This window comes from Sphaerodactylus townsendi, linkage group LG03 (assembly GCF_021028975.2).
Source record: "Sphaerodactylus townsendi isolate TG3544 linkage group LG03, MPM_Stown_v2.3, whole genome shotgun sequence".
NCBI classification, from domain to species: domain Eukaryota; kingdom Metazoa; phylum Chordata; class Lepidosauria; order Squamata; family Sphaerodactylidae; genus Sphaerodactylus; species Sphaerodactylus townsendi.
Window position 1 is genome coordinate 21,752,134 of NC_059427.1, and position 16,567 is coordinate 21,768,700.

General features: G+C 46.6%; 1 protein-coding gene across 2 annotated transcripts in view; it reads left to right on the forward strand.

Annotated features, from left to right (window-relative positions):
* PLXNB1 (plexin B1) overlaps positions 1 to 16,567 on the forward strand; it is a 159,982-nt gene that overhangs the window by 37,900 nt on the left and 105,515 nt on the right. Inside the window, exon 1 of one of the 2 annotated variants that reach the window (XM_048489815.1) lies at positions 652 to 823. The exons of the other annotated variant lie outside the window; for it this stretch is intronic. Within the exon in view, the coding sequence (XP_048345772.1) occupies positions 819 to 823 (5 nt within the window). The 5' untranslated portion in view covers positions 652 to 818. Of the gene's footprint in view, positions 1 to 651; positions 824 to 16,567 lie in introns of those variants that run through there. 2 annotated transcript variants of the gene reach the window in all.

A 16,567-nucleotide genomic window follows, 5' to 3' on the forward strand; every position in this document is an offset into this window, starting at 1 on the left:
CAATGCATTGAGCGAGCGTTCCCAGGGGAGAGGGAAAAAGGCCCAGCTGAGTTGCATGTCTGGGTTTTTCCAGGCTGAGAGTCTCGGTGTAAAGACATGTACCATTTGGGCAAATTATTTGGCCTTCACACCTTTGGCTGTGGAGTAATCAGACATTGACCTTTTATGCTGCAAAGAACTGAAGTTCCACAATTCCATTTGGTGTAGTTGTTTACATACAGTCCTCTTGGCAAGCCAGACTGAAATGTCTAAATGCGAAGAGCATCCAAGTGATCCCAATGATCTTAGACGAGCAGAGCAAGCAGATCACAAAACAGGCAGCAACATCCAGCGGAAACCAGAGCTGACCAGCAGCCTCTTCCGACTTCCTTAAAGATGACTGTTTCAGGTGCTGGGACCAGGCGAGACAGGATACAGCTGCATCCAGTTGCCATGGCTGCCAGCCGGCACAGACTGTCATCCTAAACACTCATACTGGGGAGGACGCCCCATTGCGCTTGGCCGGACTTGCTTCCGAGTAAATCTGCTTGGAACTGAGCTGCAAACGAGTCCTGATAGCTGCCCCGTTCTCTCCATCCCTTTAGGCAGAAATAAGGGAGAACTGTGAGCCTTTCAGATGGCGAACATAGCAGAGGGCACAACAGGATATGCCCTGAGGTCACAACACCAACGCCACCAAAGTAGAGATCTGTTGGGGTTGGTCGTACATCCGATCCCAGGAGAAGAAACGAGATGAAAAGCATTTGAGTGGGTGTTTGATTAAGGGGGAACAGAAGCATCAAACAGAAGCTGTTCGGTCAGGGGAGGAAGAGGAGGAAATGAGGTAACACCATTGCTTTCTGGTGCATTTGTGTGTGTGTGTGTGTTTTTAGATAAAGCAATTTAGAGACCAAAACCATGCAACTTAAAAGTGCTGTGCTCCTGTACTTATTGGGCTGTATACTACAGAGTATTGAAGCCAGAACAATAGGTAGATTTTGGTATGAGGGAAGTTGTGCCTTTGTAGTCTGTTACTCCTTTGTTGTCAGATATTCAGAGATCTTTCTTCGGGGTAGTATTTGGTCATGCAAGCTTTGATCATACAAGCTTTATAATAAAAGGAATGGGGTAGTATTTTTATAGCTACGGTATCACCTTTTCCCAGCCCTTGAAACGGAAACAGATCTTGTCCAACTGGCAGTGTCTACTTGGTTACGAATGGGTTCTGGAATGTGGTTGTCGGTCTGCATTGGTTAGTACCTGTGACGTTGCAAAGCAGAACAACTTCTGCCCCATGCCTGTGCTATTTTGGGAACTTTTTGCACTGTGCAGTGTTGTTGATAGGACAAGTGGTATTAGAAACATAATTTTATTTCTGAGCACTCCTCCACGGTATAGTTTGTGTGCAGAATGCTAAGAGATTTAGATCTAGAGTGACGAGTCATAGCCAGGAAATATACATGTGGCAAAGCTGAGGTTGTGTTTCGGGTGGCTCTTCTTCGGGCTAAAAATGGCCAGAGCCAAAAAGGAAGAGTTAGACGGGCAGTCCCAGGTTGGGTGGGCTAATTAGCTCCTCAAAAGCTCTGAGAGCCAAAAAAAGATGGCGTGATGAAAGGGTTAGAATAAACCCTCTGCTCTGTGCATGAGTGAAGAACTATAATCCTGTTCAATTAGGCAGTTCTTTGGTTTGTTGTGTTTATTTTTTTGGCCTGCCCTGTCGAAACATCACACACAGCTCTTTTTTCCCCAACTCCTTTTCTGTTGTTTTTTAGCAGAGAGTTTGGGAGCCTGAGGGAAGCAGCAAGGCTGTTATTACAACCTCAGGCCGCTGTGGCTATGCAGCACAAAGTTCATGACCATTTGAAGAATCTTTCTAGTAAGCTGCTTATGCAATAAATGCATGGCTACTAGGCATTGCTGGGATGCAGACAACTTTCCTGTGGGCCATGTTACAGTTTGGGGGGGAATGCCTTTGCTGGTACATTTGCTTCTAACTCACTTGCACAGTAATGTCCCAGCAACCTCTTCCTAGAGTTGATAAAATCCGTGTTTCCATCCATCCTGATAGAGAACCTCCATATGCAGAGGCAGAACCCATGCCTAGGAGGCAATGTCAAGGCTCCAGAGAGCAGCAGTGGCATAGTGGTTAAGAGCAGGTGCATTCTAATCTGGAGGAACCGGGTTTGATTCCTCACTCTGCCGCCTGAGCTGTGGAGGTTTATCTGGGGAATTCAGATTAGCCTGTGCACTCCCACGCACGCCAGCTGGGTGACCTTGGGGTAGACACAGCTTATCGGAGCTCTCTCAGCCCCACTCACAGGCTATTTGTTGTGAGGGAGGAAGGGCAAGGAGATTGTCAGCCCCTTTGAGTCTCCTTACAGGAGAGAAAGGTGGGATATAAATCCAAACTCTACTTCTTCTTCTTCTCCTCTGCCCTGTTTAGTGGGCCTCTAGAACAGCTGGTTGGCCACTGTGTGAAGCAGGATGATCAGCTGATGGACCACTAGTTAGATCTAGCAGGCCACCACTTATGTTCTGAATTGCAACTGGGAAGTTAGAATGCTTGACCTAGAATGTGAGACCTGATGGCATTGAATATTGCATGGGAAGAGACTGAAACACTCACCCAAGACCAGAAATGCTGAAGAGCACGTTGCCCGATATGCTACTTAGCATGATGATGATGATGATGATGATGATGATGATGATGATGATGATGATGATGATGATGATGATGATGATGATGATGATGATGATGATGATGATGTGAGCGTACTGGTTCAAGTGTCAGGATCTGAAAGGTCCAGGTTCAAATCTCCACTCCGCTGAGGAAGTTTGCAGGGTGACTGTTGTGGGTTTTCTGGGCTGCGTCCCGTGGTCTGGTAGTTTATGCTCTTAACATTTTGCCCACATCTATGACTGGCATCTTCAGAGGCATGTCACAGTAAGATGTATTTCTCTCCACGGCTCCACAATTCTCTGCTACTGGGTGACCTTGGGCCTGTCACATTCTCAGCCTGACTTGCCCCATAGCAAAGGAGAAAAGGAGAGCCACTTTTTAAAAAAAAATGGGGTGGGAAGACTGAGAAAGTAGGCCCCTCCCACTTGAGAGTTGGTAGGGCTCGTACAAATGCACCTAGAAGAGTTCTCACCTGCCTGGAAATATTTCTTTTCTTCATTAATGCCCAGCCTTGCCATTTCTAACACTTCAAATGCAGAACTGCGCCCGTTGGTAAAGGAGTTGTCTTTACACGCTGGTTCCTGAATTGAGCAGATGCTCTCTGCTTCCCAGCTTAAATCCTCCACAGCTGGTCGAACTCAAAAGTGGGTAAAAGTAAAATAATTAAATAAAACGAGAGTGCACCAGAATGGCTTTCCTGCCGCCATGTATAAGCTTCTGAGTGGCATCAGGCCAGCAACACAGCCTATTGCTCCATCTTATTGAGGTCAGACCTTTATTTAATGATCTCTGGCCTCCGTCTTCATTGTTTCTTTTCTTGGCTTCAGATCATTCATGAATCCGGCCAGTGTATTTACCACTCGGCCCATCAAATATCTAATTAAAATATTGAATAGTGTTGGATGCCTGCCAGCCCTACTCCGAGCCTCCTCCCAGTGTGACCCTGAACAATTGATCACTGTTCATTTTCTTGTCAATTTATATCCCTCTCGTGTAACAATGCTATCTGGCCTAGAAGTTTCCTGTGATTTCATTATGACAGCTATTGTGTGCTGGCGATAGTCAAGGAGGGGCCAGAGGTCTGGGCGGTGGTGAAATCCGAGACGGATTGAAGAATCTGCCCTTTGGATGTAGGCATGCTTTGGAATCTTGAGGTCCACAAAACCACCCTGATCTAAAAGCTCAGTTTCTGGCCCTCATTGCGCCCCAGATATTTGGAGACACCGGAGAGCGTGTCTGCTAAAAATCCATCTGGCTAGAGGGCTGTGTGGAATTCCTAAGGGCTAGCAAGTGAATTTTTGACACTGCCTTGTTCTGAGACAGGCTGGGTTTCCCATATCGTGCCTGGAAGTAGGTCTCGTGTGCATTGAAACTGGAAGCACGTCTCGCTGAAAAGAGAGCGACGTTTCAGAAATTCTCCCACGCAGGGGGAATCTTGGGGCATCCTTTGCCTGCCTTTTGGCTAACGTTTCTGCCTAGATGTTGGCAGAGGGGGAATCAGCGGAGCAGGAAGCCTGCCCGCTCTTAGGAGTATATAGGAACAGCTGCTGTAGCTTAATTTTGCAACGCATGCTGCACTTTCTCTTGTCTGAGCTTAGTTTTTAAACCAACTTAGTCTGAGTGGCCTTGTCTTTCTAGCCTGCTACTCAAAGTTCATTTAGCAGGAGATGCCAGACATTTAGGACCCTCTGTGAAGAAAAAGTGTATCTCCTACTCATCGCTGAGCTCTGCAGAGTTGTCGTCCACATTTCCAGCCCTCCCCAGCCTTCAGCTTGTGACGCCTTTCCACAATAACTGTTCACCCAACAACCTGTACAAAAATTCCAAAGCGTCACAAGCAGTATTTTTTGAAGAGATACTGAATGGCGAGTACTAAGGATACAAAGCAAGTGCCTGTTTGAACATGGAACGTGGTGTGGTGAAGTGGTTAGGAGCTTTGGACTATAATCTGGTAGACCAGAGTCTGAATCGCTACACTGTTGTAGGAGGTTGCTGGGTGACCTTGGCTCAGTCACATACTCTCAGCCTAATCTCACACAGTTGTTATGAAGATGAAAGGGAGCAGAGTGGCGTAAACTGCTTTGGATCCCTATTGGGAAGAAATGTGGGGTACAAGCAGAGGCGTAGCTACAAGGGGAATGGGGGGTGCGCGTCGCACTGGGCCCCCGCCTGGGGGGGGTGGGAGCAAAATTTTCAGGTTTGTTTTTTGTATTTTTAGTGTTTTTCAGTTTTTGGCCTGCAAGGGGTGCAGTTTTTAGGCTAGCAGCACCAAAATTTCAGGGAGTTTTCGGGGGACTCTCCTGATGATACCACCCAGTTAGGTGAGGTTTGGTCCAGGGGGTCCAAAGTTATTGACTCCCAAAGGGGGGTGTCTCATCCCCCATTGTTTCCAATGGGAGCTAATAGGAGATGGGGGCTACACCTTTGAGTGTCCATAACTTTGGACCCCTTGAACCAAACTTCACCAAACCTGGCTGGTATCATCAAGATAGTCTCCTAAAGATACCCTGAAAGTTTGGTACTGCTATCCTAAAAACTGCACCCCCTGCCGGCCAAAAACAGAAAAAACACTAAAAATACAAAAAAACACAAATGAACATGGGGAGGGGGCAGTAAAACTCAGGTTTTGCACCAGGCTCTATTTTCCCTAGCTACGCCTCTGGGTACAAGTGAAGTAACCCACCTCCCAAAAACTAAGGCGTGATCAACTCAGATTGCAGATCATGAATTACCTCTTCTTGAATGGTTTCACTTAGACTTCAGACTGGGAGATGGCATGACTGGGCAAAACACTGTGAAAAATAATCCTTCCACAAGAGAACTGACAAGTGAAAGAGAAGGCTAAAAGGGTCTCTGGGTCCTGTTTTTCTATGTGCTGGGAGATTTTGGTTTTTTAAATGGGGCCGAAGTCATTTGCTTGATCTCCTTATAATCTGGCGGGACCGTCCGGGAATGGTTTCCGCATGACATCTTTGTGTAGATCAAGCCTTAGGTGTAACTGTGTGGTGAATTGAGATGTTAATGAAGAAAGAACACTTGTCTATATTTAACCGCTGAGGGCATGTGTGGACTTGAGGAAACTGGTTTAATTTTCAGTGTATCTTTGAAAATCTTGGCTCCTTCATAGCTCCAGGAGAAAAAAATCATTTAAGGCTTTGTTATGAAAGCTGTTTAAACAGTGGTACACTAAATAAATTATGCAAAGCCCAAAAGTGGCTTACTTGGATTGGGCACCGATAGTTGCAGTACGAACTAGTTGGCCAGATAATTTTGTATCTCTCCCTGCCCCTGCCTTCCCATGCTTCTTCTAAATAGCAAAGAATGCAGTCCCATGTGTATCTGTTGCTTGGGACATGGCCAAATTTTGGCATGTGAACTGAAAGCCACGGGCGCCCCTTCAAGCCATTACCTGGGCAGCTGGAGAAAGTAAAAGGAGTCAGAATTAAAAAGAGCTTTTCTGTGGGAGAAAAAAGAGTTTCAATTAAGGACTTTTCTTTCCCCTCATCTCTCCCAGTCTTTGGCCTGGGTTACAAGGAGGCACAGAAATAAACAGGATTTTTATAGCATCATAAATGACTGAACACAGTTTTAATCCAGCCACGGCTTTCATGGACTAGCCCACTTCTTCAGCTGAAATGAGTGGATCCTCACCATGCCATCATTTTTTATGTAGGGATATGCTGGAATAAAATTTTATTACACTTTAAAGTGCCACAATATTCCTGTTTGATTTTGCTGCTACAAACGAACATGGGTGGGTTCTGCACAGCACAAATGTAATGTCTTAAGGACATTATAAAAAAGCATTTTGAGGAAGAACTTCGCACAGTTCTCTTCCCCAAAACGAGTTCAGCCTGTTAAGTTCCTCTCAACCCGGTTTTTTTTTAATCGCTAAACTAGTTATCTTTTCCCCCCAACCCAGGCTGAAGATGATTCCTGCCTGCTAAGTGAACAAGAGCAGTCACGAAATGTTTTATTTCTCCTGCTGAAACCTCTTACTTTCATTTTGGCCACACACAGCCGCCATTTTGTGTGCTGCAGCAAATTCTCCGTGAGGATTCCCCATGGAGGTTTCTTTTGCTTGCAGGTCACCCATTTGCTATTTCACTGTAAAACCTTACTAGATGAATAAAATTTGTTTAGCCTAGTGATCCCATGCACATGCCGTTTCCCCTTTTTTGGCTGTTGTTTTGAGGGAAATGTCTGCGAAGCTACGACAACGTGATTAGAGAAGCTGCAATATGCGTATATTTGTGCTGCTGTAGCTTTGCAGACATCCCCCTCAAAACAACAGCAAAAGAAAAAAACAACATGTATGCAGGATCTCTGAAGCCCCTCCATGAAAAGTAGTTGTTGAGCCGAACCCAAGGCCCATTTCGCCTGGACCACTGGGAAAGCTAGTGCCCAACCAGGCTTTTCAAGGAAGAGGTAGTATTAATTGTCGTAAGTATTGATTTAATGAGTTCATCTCTGTGCTTCCCTTTTACCCTCTTTACAGCACCCAAAGCAACTTACAACAGAATCATGAAAACAGAAGACCATTTAACATCATTAAAAATAAAAGTATACATCATATACAGCATGGTTATCCAGTCACCCAGTTGGTTCAAAAGCTTTCTAGAATAGAAAAGTGTCCACTGTTTTATGTAAGGCCTCACCTCCTTGGACACCAAGTCCCACAGTATGGGAGGAATGGCTATTATAAAGGCCTTGCCAAGAATCCATGCCAATCCTGTCGTATTCATTTCTTAGCTTTCTTTGGCCCATGCATAAACCTTAGATAAGTGTTCTGTTTTCAATGGGTTGCTTTCAGATTTCACAAGATGGATGCTGCAATCAATGCATTAAAAAAATAAAATAAACGGACAAATTAGTGTATTGTTGAAGACTTTCACGGCTGGATTCAACTGGTTCTGGTGGGTTTTCCGGGCTGTGTGGCCGTGGTCTGGTGGATCTTGTTCCTAACGTTTCGCCTGCATGTGGCTGGCATCTTCAGAGATGTATCACAGAGGGAAGTCTACGTACACAATGACTGCAGAGCTCTGAAGATGCCAGCCACAGATTCTAGCGTCCCTGTATAACTTCCAGAGCTTCCAAATTAGTGCCAAATTTTGTTTTCCTGGATGCAGTGAGAGATGGAGTTCCATTTTGTCTCCCATACCTGCAGTAACTTGGGAGCTATTTCACTTAGTGAAACCAACACACAGCAGTCCAAAACCCTGTGTCAGCATGTATGTAGGCATGTTAGTACAAATGCATGGCTAGTGAATGCATATTTTCCATAGTCTTTTTCTTTTTATATGATGAGTTATTGAACAACCTTGAGCTTTGTCTCGGGACTGGGTTGTTAAGATAGGCCAGAATCCATGTGAGTCTCTTCATGTGATTTTTTAACATTGCCTTGTTAAAGCAAACCAGAGCATCTGTGTGCCACGCCTCGGTTGGTTTCTTCCACTTTCTATAATTAGCGGCTATCATAAATATTTGCTCCATTGAGCAATAAAAGGTATGTGCTCTGACATCTCTCAGAATCATAATGTTCGGCACCACACTGGCAGGAAGTTTGCTATTTGCCTTCTATTAATATCTCTCGAGATTACAAATGGGAAATGCTTATCCCTCTCAAGGGCTGTTGTCAAAGGGAATGAAATCTAGAATCTCAGCAGGGTGTGTGTGTGTACATTTGGGTATTAGGGGGCCAGTACAAGAGGCAGCTAGGGCCAATGACAGACAAAACTGCTGGGTTAAACAGCAGTCATTCACCTGCTAATATACAGTTTTGCAAATGGAAATCTGTTAAGTTTCTCTTTCTCTCGCATGCGCGCATGCACACACACAAATAAATACAATAGGTCTTCCTGCGTTCAGATGAACGGCACACTCTCCTGCATTTTGCCTATGAAAATAGAGACAAGCTCTGCATACCTCCTGTTCATATACACCAGAGATTGTTACCCAAATTTCTCCTGCCCCTGCCATCAGCAGAAGGCTTCTCTTTGTACAGTAGCTTGTATTATAGGTGGTGATGGCCACTAACCTGGATAGCTTTAAAAAGGGCTTGGACAGATTTATGGAGGAGAAGTCGATCTCTGGCTACCAATCTTGATCCTCCTTGATCTCAGATTGCAAATGCCTTAGCAGACCAGGTGCTCAGGAGCAGCAGCAGCAGCAGGCCACTGCTTTCACATCCTGCACGTGAGCTCCCAAAGGCACCTGGTGGGCCACTGCAAGTAGCAGAGTGCTGAACTAGATGGACTCTGGTCTGATCCAGCAGGCTAGTTCTTATGTTCTTATATCGTTTTAAAAGCCAGGAAGGGCTTAAAGATGCGCTAGGTTAAAGAGACACCAGGACTGCATCTGCATTGAAGAAGAAAGTTGGTTTTTCATACCCTGCTCTTCTCTACTGAAAGGAGTCTCAAAGCTGTTCGCAATGGCCTTCTCCCAAACAACAAGGCTGTTTGCAGTCGCCTCCCCCCACCCGCCCCCAACAGCACCTTGTGAAGTAGGTGAGGCTGAGAGAGTTGTGAGAGAACTATGACTGACCCAAGGTCAACCAGCAGGCTGCATATAGAAGAGTGGGGAAAGAAACACAGAGACCAGTGAAAATCTCAGTCTGTATAGGTTTAGGATATGAATAAATGGTGGCAGCTTGGGAATGGAACAGTTTATGAGCCTCCGGCCCCAATAGCTCAGTGAAATGGTTGAGTGAGGGAATTTTATTAAAGGGGTTTGGGTTATTCTGTCTTCAGATACCTCTGTGAGTGAGAGAAAGGACCTGAGGTGTGAAACAGGCGTTATCTGTTCAGAGATTTTAGGAGCAACAAGGACAGTGGCGTGTGACTGACGGCCTGACATACTTGTAACCCTGGACCTGAGAGAGGAAATTTGTAGAGTGTCATGCCCCCACAGAGGCTTTTGTTATTTCCCCATTAAGCCTCAGTTTCCCCATAGTTAGCATGGTTTTAGTTCATTGTTAAGTCTTCTAAGGGAGGGTATTTTAGTTAGCCCCTGTCCTTTTAAGACATTTCCCAATAGGCAGTTTCCCTCTTTACCCAGCAATCCCCTGTTTTAGTTCTAGCCAGTCAGTCAGGGTGAGGTGCCAAGGGTAGTTGGAGACTGGAATATTCGTGACTTACCTATTAATATATGGTGGTCCATAGAGCACAAGTTAAGTTTAACAGCAATTAGAACTAGACAAAGACTGAAAGAACTGAAAGGAAGCAAGACACAGTGGACTTTCTTGGAAGCAGCCAAGAGAAGACACAGTCTACAGCTTCCAACCTGCTCAAGACAAGCAAGTACTCTGACTTAGATAGACCCAAGGGAGGAGTTAGGGTCTTGTTTCTCTCCAGTAATAAACCTATTGTTGAACTGTTGAACCCGGCTTGTGTCTCCCCCTCTGTCCTAGCCAAGTACAGGGCACCAAAAATAGATTCACTTGGGGGGGGGGGGGGAGAGAACAGAACAGACTGGAAAAGGGGCTTTACATCCCTTTAAACAGGTAAAGGGGGAATGATACGCAATATAAGCTGCCCCATGCCATTTTTAAAATGGATTATAACTCTACCCCTTCCCTATAGTAGTAATAAGTGGAGTCTTCTTGTGGGCACTTCATCCACAGCTACCCCTCAGTTTTCTGTTTGCACTGGAGAAAATTATGTGTTTATTTTCTTCAGTGAAAGGGGGAAATAAATGGGAGCCAGATGCCTTGACCATGCACAACAATGACCTGATGGTCCTTTTTATTGTAGGGGATTCTTGCTACTCATACAGAGAAAGACCCCATATGGTGTAAGGCTGAGCACACTCAAACAAAGTCGGCTTAATAAAACAGGAACGAACTTTATTGAACTATGTTGCCCTAACTTCAGGATGCTGGAACTAAGGATTCTTGTCCTCAGTTCCAGTATTTATTCTATTTACAAAAACAGGCAGCAGCCAATCAACTTTTCCCCTCCCCCCAGCTCCTGGCCTCTCATTGGTTCTGAAGCTCTGGTGGGATGTAGCTTCTCAGTTTGTTTTCCCGCTCTTTTTGGGAAAAGGCGGGAGCTGGTGCATGCTGGGAGTTGCAGTCCTGACATATGGGAACAGCCTAGAAGACCCTAATAATTATAGCATTGCTTGGTTGAGGGTGAGAAGGGGGCTGGAGATCTCCTTGAATGAAAAGTCACTTCCAGTTTGTAAACTATAAAGATCATTTCGCTTTGGGGAAAATGGCTGTTTTGGAGAGTGGACCCTATAGCATTGTTCCCCACCGAGGTTCCAACCCCACATCTCCAGCGTTATGCCCCGCCGAGGTTCCAACTCCAAATTTCCAGGAATTTCCCATCCTAGAGTTGGGGAACCCTAGTCAACATTTCAAAAATAATGGCTACATTCAAATATTGCAGCCAGACGTGATTAAGCTGAGATGTAAATTGCGTTTAGAATTCTTCCTCAGTCTTCAGAAATGAGTTAAAACCAGAACTGCATTAAAGTAACGTGTGAAACAGCCCTCAAGAGAGCAGTTGCCACGTGTTGCTCCGCCTCTTAGCCACAAAGAAACAAAGCTTCCGGAGGGATTTAGAAAGGAAGTCATGGGGCCACCTTGAATGGCCACCATCTCCTTGGGGAGGTTCCATATTGTGCCTGGAGAAAGCTCTAGAATCCAAAACTAATTAGATTGACAATCTCTCTCCCTCCTCCCGCCACTTTCAGTTTTAGGAGCAAAGACCATTTTTAAATCCCTCAAAACCATCTGCTAAGGGGCTTCTCTGGAGTAGGCTTGCTGGTTGTGCAGTGGAGAAAACAGCATCTGCTAATGGCTAAGCATTAACCCCCTCTGTTTACAGAACACCACAGGGATTACGAACTAATAATATGAAACCTAGCCTGGAAGCAGAGGCATTATCCACCGTCTCTTCGTGTATCCAGGAGGGAGTGGGTCTGGTTATTTAGGCGGATAATATAAGAGGATTGAAATAAATCTCTCGGCGCAGAAATGACATTTGAATTCTTTGCTGATTGGGGGGGGGGGGGCGGGCCGGGAATTCTGGCGTGACATCTCTTTATACTTTTGTAGTTTTTTGCAGAAATATAGAAAAGCTTTTGCTTGAGCTTAAAACACAGACACAGAGCAGATGGGGGCAGTCCAAATATCAAGTCAGCATGCGTGTGTTTTAGTACAACAGCAAACTTCACCAGAAAGTTTTGTCTTTTGTAGGTCATGGGCTCGGTAATAAGGGATACGGACTTCTCTGGCAGAAGCAATTAAATCTTTCATTACCTTCTGTTGCTGTCCAGATTAATAAACCTGTGAGTGGCAGTTTAGTGCTGGGGAATGGGGAAAGTCCTTCAGTAAAGGGAAATGAGGTACCCTGTTGTCATCCTGGCAGAGAAGGATGCATAGAAAATGCAGTTTGAAGGGCAGTTGCTGAATTTAATCTCTCTGTGCCTGAAAGGAGTGACTGGGGAGTGAGTTCACCAAAAGAGGACTCAGAATAGAACTCCTGTGGCCAAACCTACATTTATTAGAGCCAGTTCCGATCAAACCTATGTCTCGATTATCTTTGTCTCCTTCTTTACAAGGCTGGGATTAGCCAAGGCACTGCTAGCAAATTTGGTTGGATAACAGGGCATAGAGCGCTGTGGGGTTTGCCAGTACAGTGGCAGAACAAAGGAAGGGCAGGAAGCCGTGGCTAATTTTCTTCAACTGCTTTTGGGAACACCATGGGCAAAAGAATGCCAGAGGGCCTAATCCTATAACCAAGGACATTGTACTTGGTGTTTGAGGATCATAATGGTGTGCCGAGAAAAACTGAATCCTCTGACTTGTTCAAATTATGGAAATGCCCCTATATTTACTTGTTTTGCGTATGTCTGGCAGAGGCGTATCGGGGGGAAATGGCACCTGGGGACAACACCTGCTCCACGCGCCCCCCACCCCTGCGTCCCCCCTGTGCTCAGGGGCAGGGCTTGGAAACGGCTTGGATGGGCACCACAGTGACAGGCTGGCTCCTGGGGAGGGCAGAAGCTGGCCTGCAGGGAGGCGGGGGGAGGGTGCCGTGGTGGGCAGCCCAGGACTGGTGGCGTGGCAGCAGGCTGGCTCTGTCTTTAGGTGCCTCCCCCGTGCTGACCCAGCTCTTCTGAGCCGGGTCAGCATGGGGGAGGAGGGGACCCCCCACCATTGCACTTGGGGTCATTTGACCCCCTTTGTCCCCATGGGCAGTACACCCCTGATGGTCACCACAAGAATTGAAATTCTGCCTCTTAGTTGCTTCAAAGGAGTCCAGGGAACCTCGAATGTAACGAGAATAGACAAGAAGCCTGGTCCTTTGGGCTGAAGGTTCCTTATGAGGAGAGGCTGCAGCGTTTGGGACTCTTTAGTTTGGAGAGGAGACGTCTGAGGGGGGATATGATTGAAGTCTATAAAATTATGCATGGGGTAGAAAATGTTGACAGAGAGACATTTTTCTCTCTTTCTCACAATACTAGAACCAGGGGGCATCCATTGAAAATGCTGGGGGGAAGAATTAGGACTAATAAAAGGAAACACGTCTTCACGCAACGAGTGATTGGTGTTTGGAATATGCTGCCACAGGAGGTGGTGATGGCCACTAACCTGGATAGCTTTAAAAGGGGCTTGGACAGATTAATGGAGGAGAAGTCGATCTATGGCTACCAATCTTGATCCTCTTTGATCTGAGATTGCAAATGCCTTAGCAGACCAGGTGCTCGGGAGCAGCAGCAGCAGGCGGCCATTGCTTTCACCTCCTGCACGTGAGCTCCCAAAGGCACCTGGTGGGCCACTGCAAGTAGCAGAGTGCTGGACTAGATGGATTCTGGTCTGATCCAGCTGGCTTGTTCTTATGTTCTTAAGGTTATTGAGATACACAGTAGGAAGAAGGCAAATGAGTGATCCAAGTACAAGATGGCTGATTGGCTGGGCTGCGTAAATGGGGGAATGAAAGAAGTCCCACCAAGGCAGGATAAGCGTGGGGGCTGAGTGAGGGTATCTATGTAGAAAGAGAACTATTGAGTGTAAAGGATATGTTGAGAGTGCAGGAGAAGGAGTATATCCACTTTTCAACTTAAGACAGTAATGGTGCAATGCTATGTAGAATTACTTCCGTCTAAATCCATAGGATTGCACAGTTTACCTAAGGCCGGTCCAGGGAATGGCTTAAGAAATCCATACTCTTGATTATTGTGCTGTCAATTTAGCCAGGAAACAAGCTTAGGGAAATCCACTGAAAATGCATTGCCATTCTTTCCCCTGAATTCTTACAGTGTTTGCTGACACTCTATCTTTATCCGTTATGCTTCAAAGTGAACTCAGTGCTTCTTGTCAGCCCAGAAGTGTAAACAGCATGGGTGCTGTAGAACCCAAAAGCTAGCGTGGGAAGCTGCTCTCTGCATAATGATACCCTTGGGTTAGTTTCTCACCAGAGTAGCCATATTGCACTCTTGCCCCAAACCAGCTAGGTCCAGCAAGCAGAAGAAAATTGACCAGTGAACCAGGCAGGAAACCAAAGATCCGTGGCACTGACTGCAGGAACAGGCATTTCTACAGGAAATGACACCCAGGGAAAACCCTGAAATTGCAACCCCTCCCCAAATCTGACAGGTCTTCCCCATCTTGGTAATCAGCTCTCCAGGTCTTCCCATTGCTTTCATCTCTGGAGAAGTCTACCTGCTGTTGAAAAGAACTAGTAGATCTGGCCTACGCAGTGGCCAGGTCTACCAGTTCTTCTTAATGGTGGGTAGACCAGTTTTCCGAGAGGCAGTGGAGGAGGAGATGTGGCAGCTTCCTGCTTTGCAAAGAGATAACCAGGGCAACCAGGCAAGTAATGCCCAGGGCTCACACATTGGCTTGCCACATCCTAAATACACCCAATCCTAAATATGCCAGGAAACAAACACTGTGGTTAATTTATAGAATTTCTGTGAACCTACTGAGTGCTATAGCTTGCTTTCTCAAAATGAACCCCCCCCCCCCCCTAAATTCATCAGGATTCTGTTTGATTTCACGTTGAGGCTGTGAAGTCTGTTCTCTGCAGTGTAATGGCACTAACCCACTCAATAGCATATAATAAGGCTTGCTGGTCGAGCACATGTATTAGAGGTCACAAGTTTTTGTTAGAGGGCTGATGTACATCAACCTGCCTTATAACAAATTTGTTTATCCCATCTAACTAGCAGTAGCTCTCTAGGGTCACAGGCAAAAAAGATCTTTCCTGACTCTTGAGATCCTTTGGACTGGAGATGCTCGGAATTATATATATGGGAACATTACATTTAGAGCACATGTTCTTCAGACCCCAGCCAATAAACTCCCAATTGATCTACATGATTCTTGCCAGCTGATTGGCCCAGCAGAATTTGCATGCTTGGATACACCCCTGTGGACAAGAATCGTTCCTGTGTCTAGTTTTCTGTGTGCAAGGAGCTCTCCATCATATAATTCCATCTGCAGTCTGCAGAGATCTAGGAACATATATTGTGGTTGGAGTCTGCTACAGACCTCCTGACCAGGGTGAGAAGGTAGATGCTGCCCTCCTTGAGCAGTTTGACAGGGTTTCTAAACAACACAGCACGGTGGTTATGGGAGACTTCAATTTCCCTGATGTGTGCTGGGAGACAGACTCTGTAAGGCATCCACAGTCATGCAGGTTCTTGACCTGTCTTCTGTAGGGATGCACTGCTGACCCAGCAGCACCGTAAGTAGAGCTTCCTTTTGACACACCGGCTCCTCTTGGACTGCCCCAAGTGGCACAGCTCCCCACCCCTCATCCCCCGATGAGTCACAGGTCATGAACTACCTGGCTCACAACCACCGGGTGTCCCGGACAAAGGGACAATGGCCTTGCCCCAGAGTGAAGTTAGGCCCAGGCAGCGATGCTCCTCTCCATGCGCATGCTTGGCCAGGTGAGATCATGCATCACATGACAGTGATCTCTCAGTCCCCGCTCTCCGGCTCTCCCGGAATTCCCGTTCAGCCCTTCTACCGCCCCCCCCGCTAGAATCATAATAAAGGTGCCAGGAACCAGCATGCAGGGAGAGTAAGCCTGGGTTTCTGACCGAGCCAGCGCTCCGTTGCTGGCGCTCCACCTGGAGAAGTATGAAATCCCCGCAGCGTCTGCGTCACCGTTCTTAAGCTGACCTAAAGCAGGCACGACTAAGCTGGTGCGAAACCCGGGAATCCTCCAGAACCTCCACCCTGCTCGCATTAGCGCTGGGAAGGGCGGCGGTACCCGAAGTCCACTGGATCGGCTCCAGGGACCACCATTCCGGTATACGCCCGTCCGCTGAATCGGCTGGCATCATCAGGGACTTCGAGTCCTAGAACGCTCTCTGCGTCAGCCGGCCGAACACGGTGATGTATAGGAGCTTGCAGAAGCAGAACACTATGACAAGCAGATTAGCGAGCTAAAAGCGTTAAGCGGCAGCGGCAGGGTCCCGTAAAGAGGAGCTGCGCCATAGGTGTTAGTCGAAGAAGGAGATTGAAGCTCAATGTCCATGAGTACCCGGAGGGACGTGAATCATAGAGATTAGGAAAACATCGAGCACTCTTAGCGCTTGGAGGCCTGTAGCGCCCGGTGTCGCTAAAGCTGCTACTGGCGTGGGGAACAATGTTATGTCATAAGCCATCCCAGCCTGCAGACCTATGCTAAACGCACTTAGCTGTAGGCCGCCCTCTCCTTTTCGATCTTTCCAACTTCAATTTCACCCGAATTTTCTCTATCCTCTAAATTGGGCGCCTGTTGTCCTCACCTTCTACCCTTTAATGCTCCTGCCTCCTTCAAGTTACTTCTCCAGGCTCTGACAAGCTACTTTACTGCTCGCCTTCATTTTCTGAAGCCATAGCACCTCCGTGCGGTACGTAACTTGGCATGCGGAACAAACCTAAGGCGTATTAACCGACCTCGC